Raw genomic sequence first — 17262 nt, 5'->3', positions numbered from 1 at the left:
TTTTTGAAAACAAAATACAAAAAAGCTCATTGGCCTTGTTGACTTTTTCACAATTCTCAAATTTATTCGTGTTTAGTGAAAGGTAGGTAATTGCATTGCTACGAGTGTTAAAAGAAATCACGAAAATATAACAATTTTCATTGGGGTAAAGCTTTAAAGCTTTCACCTGTTATTCCAGCGGATGCCCTTTGAAATTCACATGGTTATAGCTCGCCAGAAAAAATAGAAAACAACAACGAAAAAAAGTTGGTATTTTTAATGGTCAATTATTGATCGATGTATTAAGTTATTTCGAACGTGGAATAAAAAATTAACGTAATCAGAGAAAATTTCTCACCCTTTTCAATATTTATCAACGTTTTATTTAATAATATTTTTTTTTCACAGTAAGGCCCTAACTATTTATGAGCTATATCATCATCCAACAGTTCAGTTTTTTTGTTTCTTAGCTTTCATTAATAAACACCGTAATCGATAACTATATATATATATATATATATATATTATACTTATATGCATAATTATTATGACACGCGATTTCAATCATGTATGTACATGTATAATATAATAATTATTATTTTGCCTACCTAAGCTAGCTAATAGGGCTTCGAAGCAACGTAACAGAGGTCTGACTTTCATCGACACGTACTCGGATTAATAATTCTCAGTCACTGCAGTCAATTTTTTTTATCGACGTGTCATTGACTGCGAATGTCTAAGTTTTTAGCCGGACAATTAATTTGAACATTTTCGATAATTACGTACTCAGATTTACTCGTTAAGTTGGATTGCCTCATATATATCATATCATTACGTTCATTTATGAACTACTTGAAACAATTCTAGTCGATGCGGATCCTCTCACTTCTGTTTTTCAAAACAACAATCAGCGAACACTTTCGCGTCTTTGATGAAAAATTTTTCATACCTACCTAGGTGGCTAAACTATACCGGGCGATTTCGTATTGTTTGTTAAACCTTAAGAAGATAATCAATTTCGTTTTTTGTCTGTTCCCAATTGTCTTACAGTGGTTGGTTTACAACGCTCGAAATTCTTACGTTCATTCAATGCATCATACAAAAAGTAAACTGTTATTTATATCATACCTAAAACCGGATCCGGGTAATTTTGACGCTCCGTTACGTTCCCTTGACTCGCGGGATATATACAATAATTTGTTGATTTGTTATTATAATTAATATTACAACAATTATTATTATGTTATTCACTTTTATTAATCACTCTTGGAAGTCAAAAATTAATCAAGTTAAAAAAATATAATATTCAAAATAGAAACTATAACCGTATTTTTTCTTTATTCTTTCTCTTTTTATTTTTTTTGATGATTTTAATTATATCGTATTTGTTTTTTGTTTTTTTGTATTTTTGTTTTTTGTCCTCTTTCTAATTACTTTGTTTTGTTATTGTTTTGCGTTTCACTTTGATAATTGTTTATTATTTTTTTTTTTTTCCCCTCTGCTTGTTTGCTACCATGGAATTTTTTATTCTTTCGGAAAACGCATCGAACATCATTTTGTACGAAAATTTACACTATGAAGTAATTAATACGATATAAAAGGTTTTGGTGAACTTGACCGCGTCCAGCTATAACCAGTTCTCGCCTGATTCAAGGATTTCGCTTAGACAAATTGCCTTTTTTTTTTTTTTTTACATCTTCGCATCATTCTTCGCATCATTTCCGTCTCGAGAATAAGGACGACGGATAAAGTTCACCGCGTTCAAGCAATAACGCAACAAAAGGGAAAAGTCAAAAACTTATTCTGTACCGAGCTGAAACCATCTAGATATATGTATATGTATATTATATGAGCTGCTAAAGCTACCGAATAGAAACAACTGAGTCCTGATCGCTCATTTTGAAATTTATAACTCATTGACACAATATCACGAAATACATATTACAAATTTAATTTTTAGACTTTATTGTGTTAGACCTTAAATTTTTAAATTGTTTCATTCGCACACCCGGCGATGCATAATTACATACTGCCGTTATCTCAACCTCACGATATCTCTCCGTCTCATTCTCTCTATCTTTCATCTTCGGTTTTCATTTTTATTTTCATTATTTTCATTCAATGTTCAGTACCAATAAGAAAACAATCCAATTCCACGATAATATATACCACAAAAATTCCTGCGCATATTATGAACAAATTGTCACCTCGTTTAAGGAACTCTTGACTCGACAATGTGATAAGTCCCAGGAAAAACCGATCGTACTAATTAACAGAAGTTACGGAACTGGTATTTGAAAATAATAATACTGTCGTCACCATCTGTGTAGTTCAATATTTCAAATGCGTAAGCGAGAAAACACACCTCAAAGATTACACGTATTGCAATGTTATTATAAGTATCAGGGCTGATAGCCGGAGTCGCTCGAAAAGATATTAGCTTTGATTAAGCTGGACAATAACGTCCTATGTATGTTGAATATATGTTACATATAAGTATGTATACGATAGTAGTAATGTACGTACGTAAAAAACAGTTGAGCATAAAGAACCGTTTTCTTAGATTACGTTAATAGTACGTCAATTTATATTTATTTATTTTTATTCATTTTTTCTCGCTTTTCAAGCGGTATGTAGTGATTTGTCTTCGCCCTGTTACCGCTGCATCTTACTTTAGAGGTTGCACATTATATACGATTAGACGGCTGAAAGTTTGGCCGAAATTTGAGCATTTACAGGTCGACAGCCAATTATTCAATTCGATCGGAGTTTGTTCTATTCAAAACTATGTGGGTCAAGGTTCGTTTGCATTTTCCTTTTTATTAAAATCACTTAATAGGCAGCATTTTTATCAACTATAACGTCAACCATTTCTGTCGATCACATGTTTCAGCGATGCCCACGATATCTCAAAAACGGCTCAGCCAATTTATTTCCAATTTGAAGCTACAGTCTTCTCAGTCAGTATATCCTTTGACACATTTATTTTTCTCCAACAAAATGGCTTGCTAAAAAATAGCATAAACTCTCCTGTCCTGAATACTCTCGCCAAGTTTGTAGTGAATCGGTCAGTCATTTTTGAGATATCGTCGGCACCGCAAAACATATCATTAAACGAAACGGGCAACGTTATTGTGAATAACAATGATTACTATTGATTGAATATAATAAAAAAAATATGTTGTACAAGTTCGATCCACATACTTTTGAATGAAACGATCCCGAACCGAATTGAATAATTGATATTCGTGATATAAATTTCCAAAATTCACAAGTATCTTCAGTCATCTACACCCGTACATATATATACCGCCTTAATTTGCAACTCGACAAACGAATTGTCGCACATAACATTGGAACCGGGATGAACGTAACGTACATCATGCACACCGTCGCGAAGACCCTTGTAGACCAAGGCGCGTGGAAGACCCTCACTCTGACCGATGTGTGTGTGTGTGTGTGTGTGTGTAGGTGTGTGTGTGTCTGTCTGTGCCTGGGTCTGTAAAAATATGCAAATCAAATGAATCTAGCGAAACTTCGCACGATTTACTCCTTATCGACACCCTCGCGAGTCTCCGGACCGAGGAGCGTCGATTCGTCCTCCTCTTGGCTCTCGATCTCCAGGACCTCGACGTTCCTTCGTTGGAGGCGTCGCGACGCCCTCCACTGGACGTAGGTCATCAGGATTATGCTGAGGATGGCGAGGGCCGCCAGTCCGCCTAGGATGAAGTACACCATCCTTGGAACTTGTCGGATTCCCTGAAACAGAGTCAGCACCATAAGCAACTGCAGGTTGTTACTTCAATTTCATGTACGTACTATCGACCCGCCACGACTTAATGCTATGCTTTTCTCTGCCGCAACATGATCGATACACCCAAGTTGGACCTAGCCATGCACGATCAGGAGCATTCAGATTCCACGCCTCGATTCGCTCCCTCGTTCAATGAACCGATATATCTGACAAGAGCTTCGTTTCGTCTCCGATCCTGAAGGCGGATTCTCGCCCCCAAACAAACACACGATTCGCATTCAAGTTCCAGTTGGAATCAGGTATATACACCGCTTGTCCGGACACTTATTTGCAGTGCTCGCGGTTACCGAATATCGCCGGATAAGAACGGGATAAGATCCAACTACTTTGATTTTTTTGCACGAGGCAAAAGTGACAGATCTTTTAAGGGTCGAGAATATCAGGCAATGTTCCAGTTCGAGTTTAAAAAATTTGATGCCATGTCAAATTCATCCAAATCCAGCAGTGAAAAATTCAGGATTAGGTAATTAGCGCGATGTGAAACGGTAACGGAAGTTTTCTTCATAAATTTGATACTGATAGCGAGTAGAATAAACCGTCCGGATAATCAGTTTGTCAAAAGTTTAAGTCTCCCGCGACTTTGCAACTGAAAGTCCTGAAAGTTTGCAAAATTTCGCGACACATTTTCACGGAATAGTCAAGTTTTTCATTTGAATTTTTTCCATTTATTCATCCGTATTATCTTCTTTGTTTTTTTTTTTTGTAAAAATGCTTAGAGATCGTTTATAACTATGTTAAAATGTTTCAGAATCCGTGGAAATTGTAACCAGATCACGGACAAGTGAAGGGTTATACGGTTTTACTTGGCGGTCCAAACAATTTGACGCTTCTTCCGTTGCAAATAAATCTTAATCTTATCGCAAAATTAACAACTCAGGAGTTGCGAATCATCATTCGTTTTACCGAACCTTATGAGCAGCTTATGCATAATATAACGTTCGCTTCTTACAAGATTTTCTTATACTGAAATTGATTTATGATATTATCAGTATATCCAATAAACTTGTCCGAGAGTATATCGATAAAAGCTCGTTCCTGTCAAGTATCCTGCCGTCTGTTTTCTGCTTCCTGGCAAGCGTCATTGTTAAGAGGTAACCCCACTCTAGCATTTTGGAAAATTCGATTTTTTTTTTTTTGTTGCTTAAACAATAGTCTAAGGTCATAAAAACCATACCCAGTTGGTCTCATGGTGAAATTTATTTTTTTTTTTCAAATTCCATTCTCGATTTTATCACAGTACCTTGGAGTGCGCGCTGAGTGCTCGTAAAACTTTTAACGCATTTTTCGCGAAACCACATTTTTCAAACTGAGAGGACAAATTACTTGAACACCGTTGCATGGATCGGTTTGAAATTTTGACAATATCTTCGCAATTACATTCTCTGTGAAAGTGCGAAGCCATTTTTTTATTTAATGCCAACATTTTTTTTATAAACGATTTACTGCTTATTTTTTGGCAAAAATCGATTTATTTCGACAAAATTTAATTTTTAAAAATCCTGCGCACTTCCATAGGCAATAGTATATAGATTATTAATTGTTTTTTGTTTTTTGTTTCAGATCTTATACTTTACGAGAAATCTATCCTCCCGTGAAGGTGTTTTAAAAAAAGGTTATTTCGGAGATTAGCTCCGTCGTTGCCATTTTGCAGCAGAATGATGATAAGAATAATTTTTTTCACACTTCAATATATGTAAACTAAACCCTCTGAAAACAAGGCCTTCTCCATTTTCTATACTCTCAAAATAAATCGTCAAAGTTAGGCCTTTCTTTGGCCGCTAGAGTGGTGGTACCCCTTAATTAATCATTTCAGAGTGATTGAATCATTTTACGATTGCTTCGGTGCAACAAACCTACCATTTCTTCCACTCTGATAAATTGTAAATTTTATGTTGTTAACAAATTCCCCACAGATCATGCGAGACGAATTCTTTTCTCATGTTTTCAAACAACTACAAAAATAAATTAATAAGGTCTCTGTGTAGATTGCAATTATTAAACTTGTGCTAAATTAAGAAACATTGCGTACAATCGAACACAGCTTTAATCTATGAAAAATCAGACAAAGAACACCATTGTGGTGTGTGAAAAAATAGAAATATTTAATTGTTTTGAAGTTATTAAAGAGCAAACACTCTTTATTCGAATTTGAGGTTTCCAAATTTTCCACGATAGAGCTTCATCGGTGGTTTCATTTCCTGTATCCTGATTTCATGATTTTTTGCTTCAACAAACTTTATTCCTGCATCATAAATCTGATCCACCGTTATGAAAAACGGACAAAACATCCTAATTTTCTTTAGACTCTGTCGAAAACCTTCCCACATGAGGGGAAACAGCAATACCTATACCAGCCGATCATGAAAACAAGGAAAAGCACTCACCTTCCATTGAAAGTAAGATGACGGATCGGCAAAGGACCATTTTTGCGGCCAGGGTTTGATCGTGCCCTCCGGAGTCTTGAAGATGAGTCCTTCGAGGCTGAGTCCATGTGCGAGAACGCTGGTCGTGATGTTGCCCTTCTTGTAGGAGGCGATGCCTGCCTTCATGTACATTTGCGGTATGGTTTCGTTTTCTCTAAGCTTCAGGGTGACCCGGGGCAGCTTCCTGGGGACCTCGGTCGAGGACGAGGGGTTCGCGGATGACCTGGAGGTGGTCGACGAAGCCGAGAACGTCTGCTGCTGGGTCGAGAAGAACGTCGTGGTCGTCGTCAAGCTCAAGGGAGTTGAACTCGGCGCGGAAGTCCCGAGGAGGCCATTTCCCTCCGGCTTCGCCGAGGTCGCCGAAAGCTCGTCGTCGAGCTTAACTTCCTGCTTGTCCGTGACGACGTCCTCGGCGTCAGTCTTGGTCCCGTTTTTGCGGATACTGACCTCGACTCTTCCCATGCTCAGCATCGTGCTCGCGAACAGGTTGTGGTCCTTCTGATTGATGAGAAAGGGGGTCGCGATGCAGGAGAGGATTATCAGCGCAACGACAAGCGCCATCGTGCACCTCAGGACCATTGGTCTCGCCTTGCTCGAGGCTGCGGGGGAAAATCCCGCGGCGGCATTGAACTGATCGGTCTGTGGTAAGATGGTGTACTGAAGAGACGCGTCGCCCTTTCGCACCGTCTTGTACATATTTCGCTTCTGTCTGCGACCCGCTTCACCTGCGGATAATTTCACCCCATCGGTTTTAATCGATGTTGCACAGGTATATCGCGAAAGTGAGTGCCCAGCCATTATCCTCATAGACTTTGTGTGCGCGGACGTGTTGCACACTCTGAAACCGGGTTCAAATACAAATTTGCAATTCATAGCAGCTCCGCGAACAATACATCCTTTCATTCGGAGTTGACACTTCTATTTCCTAACCGCCGCTTTACGAAGAACGAATAACTACGCCCCCGATGCTTATCGCGGTCATGCGAAAAAATACCCATCCGTGTCACGGATGCACCTGCTATGGGGTAAGGACGCAAATTGCCAATTTGTCTAATTTCTGTACCCAATGAGATAAAATTTTTTCTTGCTTTATTACATTCGGCAAAAGAAGTTCCAGGATTCAGATTTCCCGAACATACGGCCTTCGACGAGGTAAGAAACTGTTTTCTCTTACGCGTAAAACCATCCAGGGTAAATACTTGTCACAAGATTGCGCTCTCATAATTTCATCGAGTATAGGCGATGTGTCTCCAAAGTCCTTGAACCGTACATCAGCTGTCACGAAATGCAGGTAAGACGTGTTTCTTCTTCTATCGATTTAAACTTTTGAAAAACGAAAAGCGTGATAATCTCGTCAGTTTTTATGTGAGAGATAAATTTCAGGCAGAGATTAATGCTCGTTGGTTTCTACACTGCAATCTAGCAACGCGTATCTCTCTGAGCCCATTCCGTGAGATAAATGAAAACAAACGAAAAGTAAGATTCGACGAGGTTCTTCCTTAGTCGGTTGACTCTAGGCGTAAGAGATATTCGTCGCAAAACTGACAGAGCGATAGCTGAATGCTATTTTGATAATAAATGCAAGGATTGGGGCAAAGTTCTCGGTGCGAATCTCGAAATGAAGAATTGTGTATCGAAAGAACAACTTACAGTATGTCTCAACAAAGAGTGGCGAGATTCTTCTTCGTAAAAAAAATTTTCCACACTGGTCCTCAAAACGAACGTGCTTCTCCGGGACAGGCTGAACCTCGCCTGAGAAAATTCTGCCACGAAAATGCGCAGACTCGATCTTCAAGGGAGGAATCGAACGCGCTTGCGCCTCTGCAAGCCTCCTTATATTTACGCTTTTCAATTTATAACGTAAGCTGCGTACATGAGAGTTAATAGATTGTAGAGAATTACAATTGATCTTGAATAAAATCCGACCGCAAGGTTGGGATGCGGATACCGACGAATTTTTAGTAAACACCAGATACGAAGATAATTTAATGTCAGAGGAAAAAAATCAATATCTCGTTAATAACGTTATTCCAACAAATTTATTAGTGTAACAAAAATACGTTTTTACATCGTTGGGAAATATCGGAGAATCAAATCCGTGAGTTATTTTTCGGCGATACGCAACTCCGTGTTATACCTACATGCATACGTACGTACATTGTGTATGTATACCTAAATGGAAGACCTTATCGTGTGATAAAATGAATGAACTTAGTTCTATACCGTGGCCGTACTTTGCGTGCATATCTTTGGTATATCTGTGACAGCACTGGGGTTTTATTTCGCATGAATTGATTTTCAAAGGACCTTCAGATCTCCTACTCGGAATACGGTTTTTCTGCACATTTCTCTTCCGCCTCCTTTCAACGTTGGTTAAAGAATTAAACTTTATGCGGAATCGATTTAATACCTACCAGCCTCAGACCGGCTAAAAGCTAGTTGTGGTTCGACTCGGTACCAAGTGCTGCGCCTATCCACACCTGTGCCTGTTTCAATCCACGTTAGTAAATATAAATCAATTGTCTGCACGCAGACGGTGTTATTAATCCATTTTACACAAACGTCGGTCGCTCCGTATATCGGAAAAAAAATTTATTCGGTACCCAACAGTATCAGCCTTTTCGGAACATCGTCTCCTCGTTTTCTCTTCAATTTTTTATTTTCGAATTCAATTTATCGTGGGCATTGCGGTCGCCGATGTTACGTGTGTCGCATCCGCCGAGGGCCAGAGCTGCGTGATCGTCTTCGTCTGCGTGAGGAAGTTAATTCCCTGCGAAAACGTTATCAGAGTTATCTCCGTTTCCTTTTGCGATGCTTCGCTAAATTTCACCGATAGTGATTATTAGTCACGAGGACCTTTTTTTATTCATTTTCATTTCAACCTCAAGCATAGACTCACAACAGATGTAAAATGTATTGCAGGATTCACGTTTTATTGGTTCTTATGAGACAGGTTAAAAGGTTTGTCGTTTTTTTCATTCCTTTACTAAAAATAAATAATTCATCCTTCTATTGCATCATATACCAGAGAAATTATTCATTTTCAGCGAAACTTGCTGTACAATTGATTTACCAAGCAGAACTGAAATTTTATTCGTAAGGGAATGAAGGTTACTAAAAAACATGAATTGTATCCATAGATAAATTTCACGGTTATTAGCCGTTTTAAATGTTCCTCAAGTCTCTGAAAGCTTTAATAGTTTATGAAGACATAAAAATTCTGAACGAATGAAAAGGATATTTCTAATTCAGCGTAATGCAAACTCCCTTGCATGATTTGTAGTCGAAATTTCGAACATTTTGAATAATATTACGAATCAAAAAATATTCTGTATCTTATTAATAGTCCAAAGACAAAATATGGATACTAGCAAAAGATCGTGTATCTTTGTATATTCAAATCGAACTCGAAATACTTCGAGACTAGTTTTGATCCTTGAAGCATAACAATGTGAAAGACAGTATGAAGAGTACATTTAGAAAGCAGATAAACATCTCGTCTACTCACGTATTTCCCATAGAAATTATTATCTCCAAGGAATGAAGCCCTGCTGCCGGTGAAGCTGAACATCGGAAGCGGTACCGGAATTGGAACGTTGATGCCGACCTGACCGACGTCAGCCCGATGAGTGAAGCTCCTGGCAGTTGCGCCGTTGGTGGTGAAAATAGCTGTTCCATTTCCATACGGATTGGCGTTGATGATGTCGATGGCCTGATCCAGAGTGTCGGCGTTGATGCAGACAAGAACAGGTCCGAATATCTCCTCCTTGTAGCAACGCATGTCGAGTTTGACGCCGGTGATGACGGTCGGCCCGACGAAGTTGCCCTTCTCGAATCCCGGTACCTCGACGCCTCTTCCGTCGAGCGGAAGCGAGGCGCCCTTCTTCAGGTCGGCGTCGATGATGTCGAGGATGCGCTGCTTGCTCTGCGGCGATATCACCGGGCCCAGATCGGCGCCTGGAACATGCCCGGCGTTCACTTTGAGGCCCTTAGCAGCGCTGACGATGTCGGCGATCCACTCCTGCGACTTCCCCACGAAAATCGCCGTCGACAGGGCCATGCAACGTTGACCCGCCGCTCCGAAAGCTGCCCCGACGATCTGACTTATCGTTTTGTTCTTATTGGCATCCGGCATCACCACGCAGTGGTTTTTTGCCCCGAGGTTACACTGCACCCGCTTACCGTGGGCGGAACCCTTCTTGTAGATGTATTTACCCTGAAAGGAATTTCACGCTGTAGGCAAAAAAAAAACAGTAGGAATATCTGTAGACTGTAATTTGGTCTCGATTTTACACCATCTGATTTTGAATATCCGAATTTTCCACAAAAACTGTTCCATAGCACTTCCGCAACGACAAATTTTCGGTCTGTTTTATCATCAATATTTTTACAGTCTAACAATAACCAAGGAGTTGTTGAATATTATAAAATTGTATCGGACGGCGATTTCTTCACACATTCTACTTGACAAAAATATCCACGTTTTGTCAATTTTTTATGTAAATTTCATTGATTTTGACAACATTATCCATGAACGCATGAAATTATTCCCATGCCTTAAATTGACATAATTTTTTGAATCAGTTTCGTAATAAACGTTGCTTCAACAGTGTAGCTAAAGTGACACTAAGCTCATACTTTGACGTCATTCTTTTCAGTATAACCTGATGTCAGACGTATGGATCGCATCTGATTGTGAGTTTCGCTGACGGCTTTTTATTGGAGTTACGAAAGACTGTTGCTTCAGCGACATATTACAAGTTTACTTGCGATACGTTTAGTCCGACACTAAACTATCATAAATTGCGGGATTAGTTGAACCAGTGTATCTGATACGGTATATCTCTCTGCCAATTTACATAACAGAGATTGCTGGAAACAAGTAAAACGAACTTGAACAAACGAAGCAGTCATGGCTGATCGTATTAGAGTCAGTATACAAGGTCTACACCATGTATCGAGTGACGGAGGAATCAATGAGCTCAAGAATATGTTAACGAGAGTTTACAACCTCTGAGCATAATGAGCCATTATGTGCAAAACCATCGCCCTGTACTCACGGCCTGGTCCGAGCCGACAAAGGAGATGGCTTTGATGTCCGGATGTTCGCATATAAAATCAACGGCCTCGTGTTGCCCGTGAATGATGTTGAGGATGCCCGGCGGTGCTCCGGCCTCGGCGAATAACTCAGCGAGGATCATCGTGGCCCCGGGAACTCTCTCGGACGGTTTTATGATAACCGCGTTGCCGCAGGCGACGGAAACCGGTATTGACCACAATGGAATCATCGCGGGGAAATTGAACGGGCAGATCGCCGCAGTCACGCCCAAAGGAAGCCGGTACGAAATCGTGTCCATGTCCGTGGCTATGTTCGGCATGCTTTCCCCCAGGAGGAGAGACGGGATCCCGGCGCAGTTCTCAACGACCTCTGAAAGTCGGGGGTTTCTTGATAGAGTCGCCGTTCTCGGGGGCATGAATTGTTTTCGGAAAGGGAGGAGGGAGGGCAGTTTCGACCTCCAAGTTTTACTCACGGAGTCCACGCAGCACGTCACCCTCCGCGTCGACCATCGTCTTTCCATTCTCCTCGACAATGTTCTCGGCGATTCTTTTCTGCGAACATTTGTTCTCTAGTTAGATATGCGATTAATTTAAAATCGAAGGTTGAAAATACGAAAGACGGGGACAGACCATGTTCGCTCTGATAAGGGCTTGGTACTTGAGCATGACCTGTTGACGCGTAACGACGCTACTCCATCGCCACTTTTCGTAAGCGGCTTTCGCCGACTCGACGGCGCTCTCCATTTCGGTTTTCATCGATTTTGGTGTTCTGCAGACAACCTCGTTTGTAGCCGGGTTGTGGACATCGATGAATTCCGACGTCTTAGAGTCTGCCAAAAAAAAAAATTATTATAAATTACAGTCCTACATATTCTAACCGTAGTTTGCAATGAAGTCGAACATCTAACTGACGAAAGGACCTTAGCCCAAACATATTTTCACACCAGTTCCATTTACCCTTCATCGAATCGCGAGAGGAATTAGCCAGTAATTGGGAATTCGATAATTGTAACCGACAATTGCCGGTGGAAATGTGTTAATTCATTGCAGTCTGGTTGATCTCTAAATCCGTCGATAATCGATCGTTATTGGTCAGAATACTGTGAGTATGATCGCACAAATGCGTTGATCGGTAGTCGCATCGTCGTATTCTTACCAACGAATTTCCCATTTAGGTACATTTTGACGGCCGGCGCGAGGGAACCGCCGGAGCTGAAAGACCTGGTATTGTTCTTTAGCTAAAAGAAAAAAATCGTTACGTAAAATTAATAAAGACTCACGGTGAATACGTCTCTTTATCAATTATTGCTACAAGGGTTAAATGAGATCGCCGCTATCACTCAGAGCTTTAGCGGCAGGCTCGAGCATCTCAACAAAACAACACGAGGCGATGAAATGATAAACGAATCAAAGTCTCGGGAGAAAAGAGACTAACATAAGTCAACCCAAAATGCTTAAAAACAGTTTCTGCATATTCGATAGAGGTAATTATTATCAGAATATTGACGATGATCGAGAAATGAGAACGATTTTTAGAAATCGGACTTTGTATTGATACGGCTGATTTTTTTTTTACGCAGATATGACTTGGTATCAAATTTCCACCATGCATATTATACTTGGTAAGTTTATACATTATATAGGTTGGTATCAGATGTTCACCTTGCATATTATACTTGGCAAGTTTACAAGTTTTATAAGTTGGTATCAAATGTTCACCTTGCATATTATGCTTGGCAAGTTTAGTTTTCTTCTACTGATAACAAATCCTTGCAATAGCCCTAAAACCTATAGTATATGATGCGATAGTGAGGTATCAAAAAAAAAAAATCCTCAAACAAGAACTGATATGTCAAGAAATTATATTACATAACGCTTGTGAGCGAGATACGTGTACGAGAATTGAATTATCAACGTTGAATTCTCTAATCTGAAATCGCTGTCCCTGAACTTGAAATCGCAATAGTGGACACACGTTGCGCCAACTTTGAAGGTGAAAAAAATACCGCGAAAACCGACCAGCCGACCGAGCAAAATGACGTGTTCGCGATTGCAACAAGATATTACGAAAATAACCCGGTCCGACGGACACGCGGACTCGCGTATTTCGCAGGGCTGAAAGCAAACGTAGAGAGATCGAATCTCGGCGAGCAAATTGCATCGATTCAAATACACGCACACGTCTTAATTAATTCGAAACGATGCAATGAAATTGCAGACTGCAAGGCTTACAGCCACCTTCACGTTGGTCGCTCGACACTGACTCTGCGTACGATGCAACGGGTACAAAAACAAAGATCGTTTCCTCACACGCGAGTTTAATTTCAGTGCGTATGTTCGAATTACCTCGCATATTGATATTTTGGCGAGGCGTGACATCGCGGCGATGTGATTCCTCTGGTGAAGCCTGATCAACTGGAATAGAGTCGAGCAGCAGGTTGGCCTTGTTGGTCTAATCAATGCGCGGCACTATTTGTGTTAACCGGGTTGTACGTCGCTCGGCTGACGTCACGAACGGCCGATGTTTTCAGGACCGATAACGCCGCGTATTGCCGCTGATAACCGATTGAGGTTCGACACAACCAAGTACATTTCCAACACCGTATTTACACATTTTAAACAATGCTTGCCGTGACCGCTTTTAGCCGGTAGAAAATCTCAATTGCTAATAATTTCATCTGCAATTCAAGCGAGGTGAATGATGTCGCTTCGTGTCGAAACAACGTTTGTTACTAGATCCGTTCGTGCCTGTTAGCAACGACGATGGTAACTTATCCGTCGAGTTATCTACGGAGGGATGGACCGGTTCTACAGAAATCTATCTTACCGAGGTAAAATCTTACGGAGAATATTGTACAGGAATCAGGATCTATTCTACAGAAACTTAATCCTACAGCGTTTCTCTCTATAGGAAAGTTATCTAAATAAGTTGAGAACCACTTGTCCAGAACCTGCGTTCAAGTGATTCGTGGCACTGTGATGGTAAGTAAGTTAAGTAACATCTGTAACGATAGAAAACGATCCCCTGATAAGAACGCAGAAGGTGACTGTATAAGCCCAAAGATTAGAATAAGTTAGGCATCACTTTCTGTAAAACCGCATTCTGTAAAAAAGAATTACTGTATGAAAGATTATGATTATGATTTCAGGATAAATATTTTCTGTAGTGCCGTACTTCCGGAGCAAAGATATTATAGAATATTCTCCGCGAGACTTTTAATACGTGGGATAAATTTTTATGGAACCGGAGGCCTCCGGTTAAAGAATCATTGTCGGTTACTCGTCAATCTAATAAAATGAACGGCAGATGGGGACACGTGCTTCATAGATCGAAGCTTTTTCAAAAATTGGTAATATTGATACGAAATTGCACTTCGATCAACGACGCTGCTGCAACATTGTATCAAATGCGCGACATTTTTCTTCTCGTCAATCTCTCTCGCTATAATTACGCTGACATTTTTAGCGTTAAGAACCAGTCTCGTGTCAACAAAATACGAAAGAATTTATTCGTGTACATACTTATGTGTATACAAGCCTACAAACGAGCCGTGTATCAATGCACAAGTCACACTCCTTTTGGCGCCGTTCCGGCGCGATAATTAATGTAAGATTCTAAATATTTCCTTAATTCCAGGTAAATTATCACCCGTTTCAGCCGTTTGTTATAAGAACCCGCTGATAGACGTTATCGCGAGGTGCATCGTTGTGTATGTACAAACTTTTCCACGCAAGATTTGACAACTAACGGTTTTGTAACCGCAGGTTATAATTGCAATACCGAAAAAAATAAATATACGTGTATACATATGTATACACACACACACACACACACGCGCGCGCACATATATCTATAATATCTGTCAGAAAGAAAGACGATGAAAGTTGCTTTTAAATCCGTTTCGCATACGTCTCCTATACGAGCTTTTACTTCCGCTCTCAGCCGGCTCTGTTTTTTTCTTCTACTTTGTACTTTATACAAACGTTTTTCTCGTCTGAGAAAAAGTCTCTTTCGAATACAAACAAGTTTAATTATACATTAATGAGTACTACGAATTAATGGAAACCGTATAGAAAGCTTCAATAAACGATGAAATCCGTGAAAAATAGATGAATACATAAATAGATTTGATAAAAGCTTATATTCGAAATACGCGCTGCAGCAGAAAGGTTTTTTGCAGTGACTTTTGCGCTCGAAGCTTTGCCGACTTTTGAAACAACTTCGATTCTCTTCAGTTCGTTTATGAATAACAATTTTTTTCGCACATGTAGATGAATATTTGACCAATGACTTGAATGACTCGCCTTGGGATTGATAGAGCCGAAATAACGAAACAGCTGTTATTTACTGGTAATTCGGCGTTTAACGCCTCCCGCGATGCCCGCATGATGCGGCCAATATTGTACAAATTATAATTCGGTAGAAATCGTGAAATGAGATTACGCGGTACACGCGGGTCGATATTTGGAAAATTAACGTCATGCGCATACATTCGGGAGAGATTAAAGTTCAAGCGTGTTTCATTCGACTTATTTATTTCTTTTCATTATTCATTTTCATTCTTTCTACTTTCATATCACAAGTGCGTTTATCATGCGTGTTCAAGGCCTGCGAACGATTGGCCAGCAGAGAGAGAGAGAGAAATAAGAAAGAGAGAGAGAGAGGGAGAACGAATTACAAAGTAATTATATCGCTCACCGATGTGGAATATCTTGAATAATTGCGATAAGACGTAATCATTTACTTCTCGGACTATGTGATATACATGTTTGCATAAATAATGTTTAATGCACGCAATGCATTTTGTAACACGATGCGGTTACTCCTTACGATTAGTCCGGAATATTAACCTCGCGTCCAGACCACACGAGCCGCAGATTTGAATGTTTATTTAAACTTCTTCTCTTTAATTTTATATCTGGAAGTTACGAATCGGCGCACACAGCTCTGTTTTCGCCTGTTTACGCCACGGGCAATTCCCCGTATAGTCTGGCAGTGAAATATCGTTCCGTTTTTGCCTCGGTCTTCGGCGCATCACGCGCATTATATATATATACAACTTTAAAAAGCCAAGCCACCTTGAACCAACAAGAAACACTGCGCCATGAGGTTCAACGTTGTCCTAAAAACATATAAAATTAGCCAGAGATCTCTCTCACTTTCATTTTCCAAACGTTAAGAAAAACAACTCGTTATATATACCTCCTGCCACGATCGAGTAGACAGACGAATTTATCTATCCGGTTTCTAAATATTTCGCATCAAATGAAATTTGGAATAGGATCCCTTCTCTCTTGGACATTACAGATTTCAATTGAACGTGAGATCCGTTTTCGCATCCGCATTCGTACTAGATTTTCAGTTTCAGGTGCACGGTATCACCGCAAAAATCATAAATAATAAAATATTTCAGAAGCAATTGATTTTTCTTAAATCGACGTCACATTGTCGCGGGTATGATAAACGATAAAATTTTACACCTTATCTGCATACGTCTCTCGGCACTCGTGTGCTATACATACCTTGTATCTATAAACACGCGATGATGCGTGAAGGAGATGACTGTGAAAGTTGTGTCACCTATAACGTTAACCGATGTATAGGTATAGAGAGTCGTCTTTTCTTTCTTTCTTTCTTTCTCTCCTTTTTTGTTTCTCCCATTCTCTCGCTCTCTCTCTCTCTGACTCTTTTCATTTTGTACAAAGTCTATACGTCGCTGATATATATATACATGTATGTATAAAATATATATATATATAAAAGTCAGATAGGCTTGTGTCTATTACACACACTACCTGGCATTTACAGTAGTCATACACGCATAGTGTAACCTACGCATAAAGTAAAACTCCACGCATACGTAATCTGGCTTAATATTCCACGCGGCAATACGCGCGTTACAAAACTCGTTACAGTGCCTCAAGCAGTCGTACCGGATAGCATAACCCCACCTCAAATTCTCCTCCTTACATATTTCACCCACCGTA

The 17262-nt window shown here is 40.0% G+C and overlaps 2 protein-coding genes across 3 annotated transcripts; both read right to left on the bottom strand.

The window, feature by feature from the left end:
* Positions 1-1413: 1413 nt before the first annotated feature.
* Positions 1414-7963, bottom strand: LOC124308190 (uncharacterized). Its single transcript, XM_046770648.1, has 3 exons — positions 7867-7963; positions 6178-6941; positions 1414-3738 (listed from the first exon to the last, which is right to left on the bottom strand). The coding sequence occupies exons 2-3, from the start codon at positions 6910-6912 to the stop codon at positions 3526-3528; spliced, it is 948 nt and encodes a 315-aa protein (XP_046626604.1). The 5' UTR covers positions 6913-6941; positions 7867-7963; the 3' UTR covers positions 1414-3525.
* A 365-nt stretch (positions 7964-8328) lies between these two features.
* On the bottom strand, positions 8329-13753 carry LOC124308188 (probable methylmalonate-semialdehyde dehydrogenase [acylating], mitochondrial). Of its 2 annotated transcripts, XM_046770644.1 has the most exons (7): positions 13621-13753; positions 12431-12512; positions 11905-12104; positions 11748-11826; positions 11277-11644; positions 9725-10432; positions 8329-8986 (listed from the first exon to the last, which is right to left on the bottom strand). In XM_046770644.1, the coding sequence occupies exons 1-7, from the start codon at positions 13651-13653 to the stop codon at positions 8885-8887; spliced, it is 1572 nt and encodes a 523-aa protein (XP_046626600.1). In that variant the 5' UTR covers positions 13654-13753; the 3' UTR covers positions 8329-8884. The 2 variants fall into 2 exon arrangements, with proteins under 2 accessions (XP_046626600.1, XP_046626601.1); XM_046770645.1 differs by lacking the exon at positions 12431-12512 and having other exon boundaries at positions 13621-13642.
* Between the last annotated feature and the right edge of the window lie 3509 nt (positions 13754-17262).

Source organism: Neodiprion virginianus, chromosome 6 (assembly GCF_021901495.1).
Source record: "Neodiprion virginianus isolate iyNeoVirg1 chromosome 6, iyNeoVirg1.1, whole genome shotgun sequence".
NCBI classification, from domain to species: domain Eukaryota; kingdom Metazoa; phylum Arthropoda; class Insecta; order Hymenoptera; family Diprionidae; genus Neodiprion; species Neodiprion virginianus.
The sequence above is the reverse complement of the archived record's forward strand: the minus strand, read 5'-3'. Positions and strand labels throughout refer to the sequence as shown.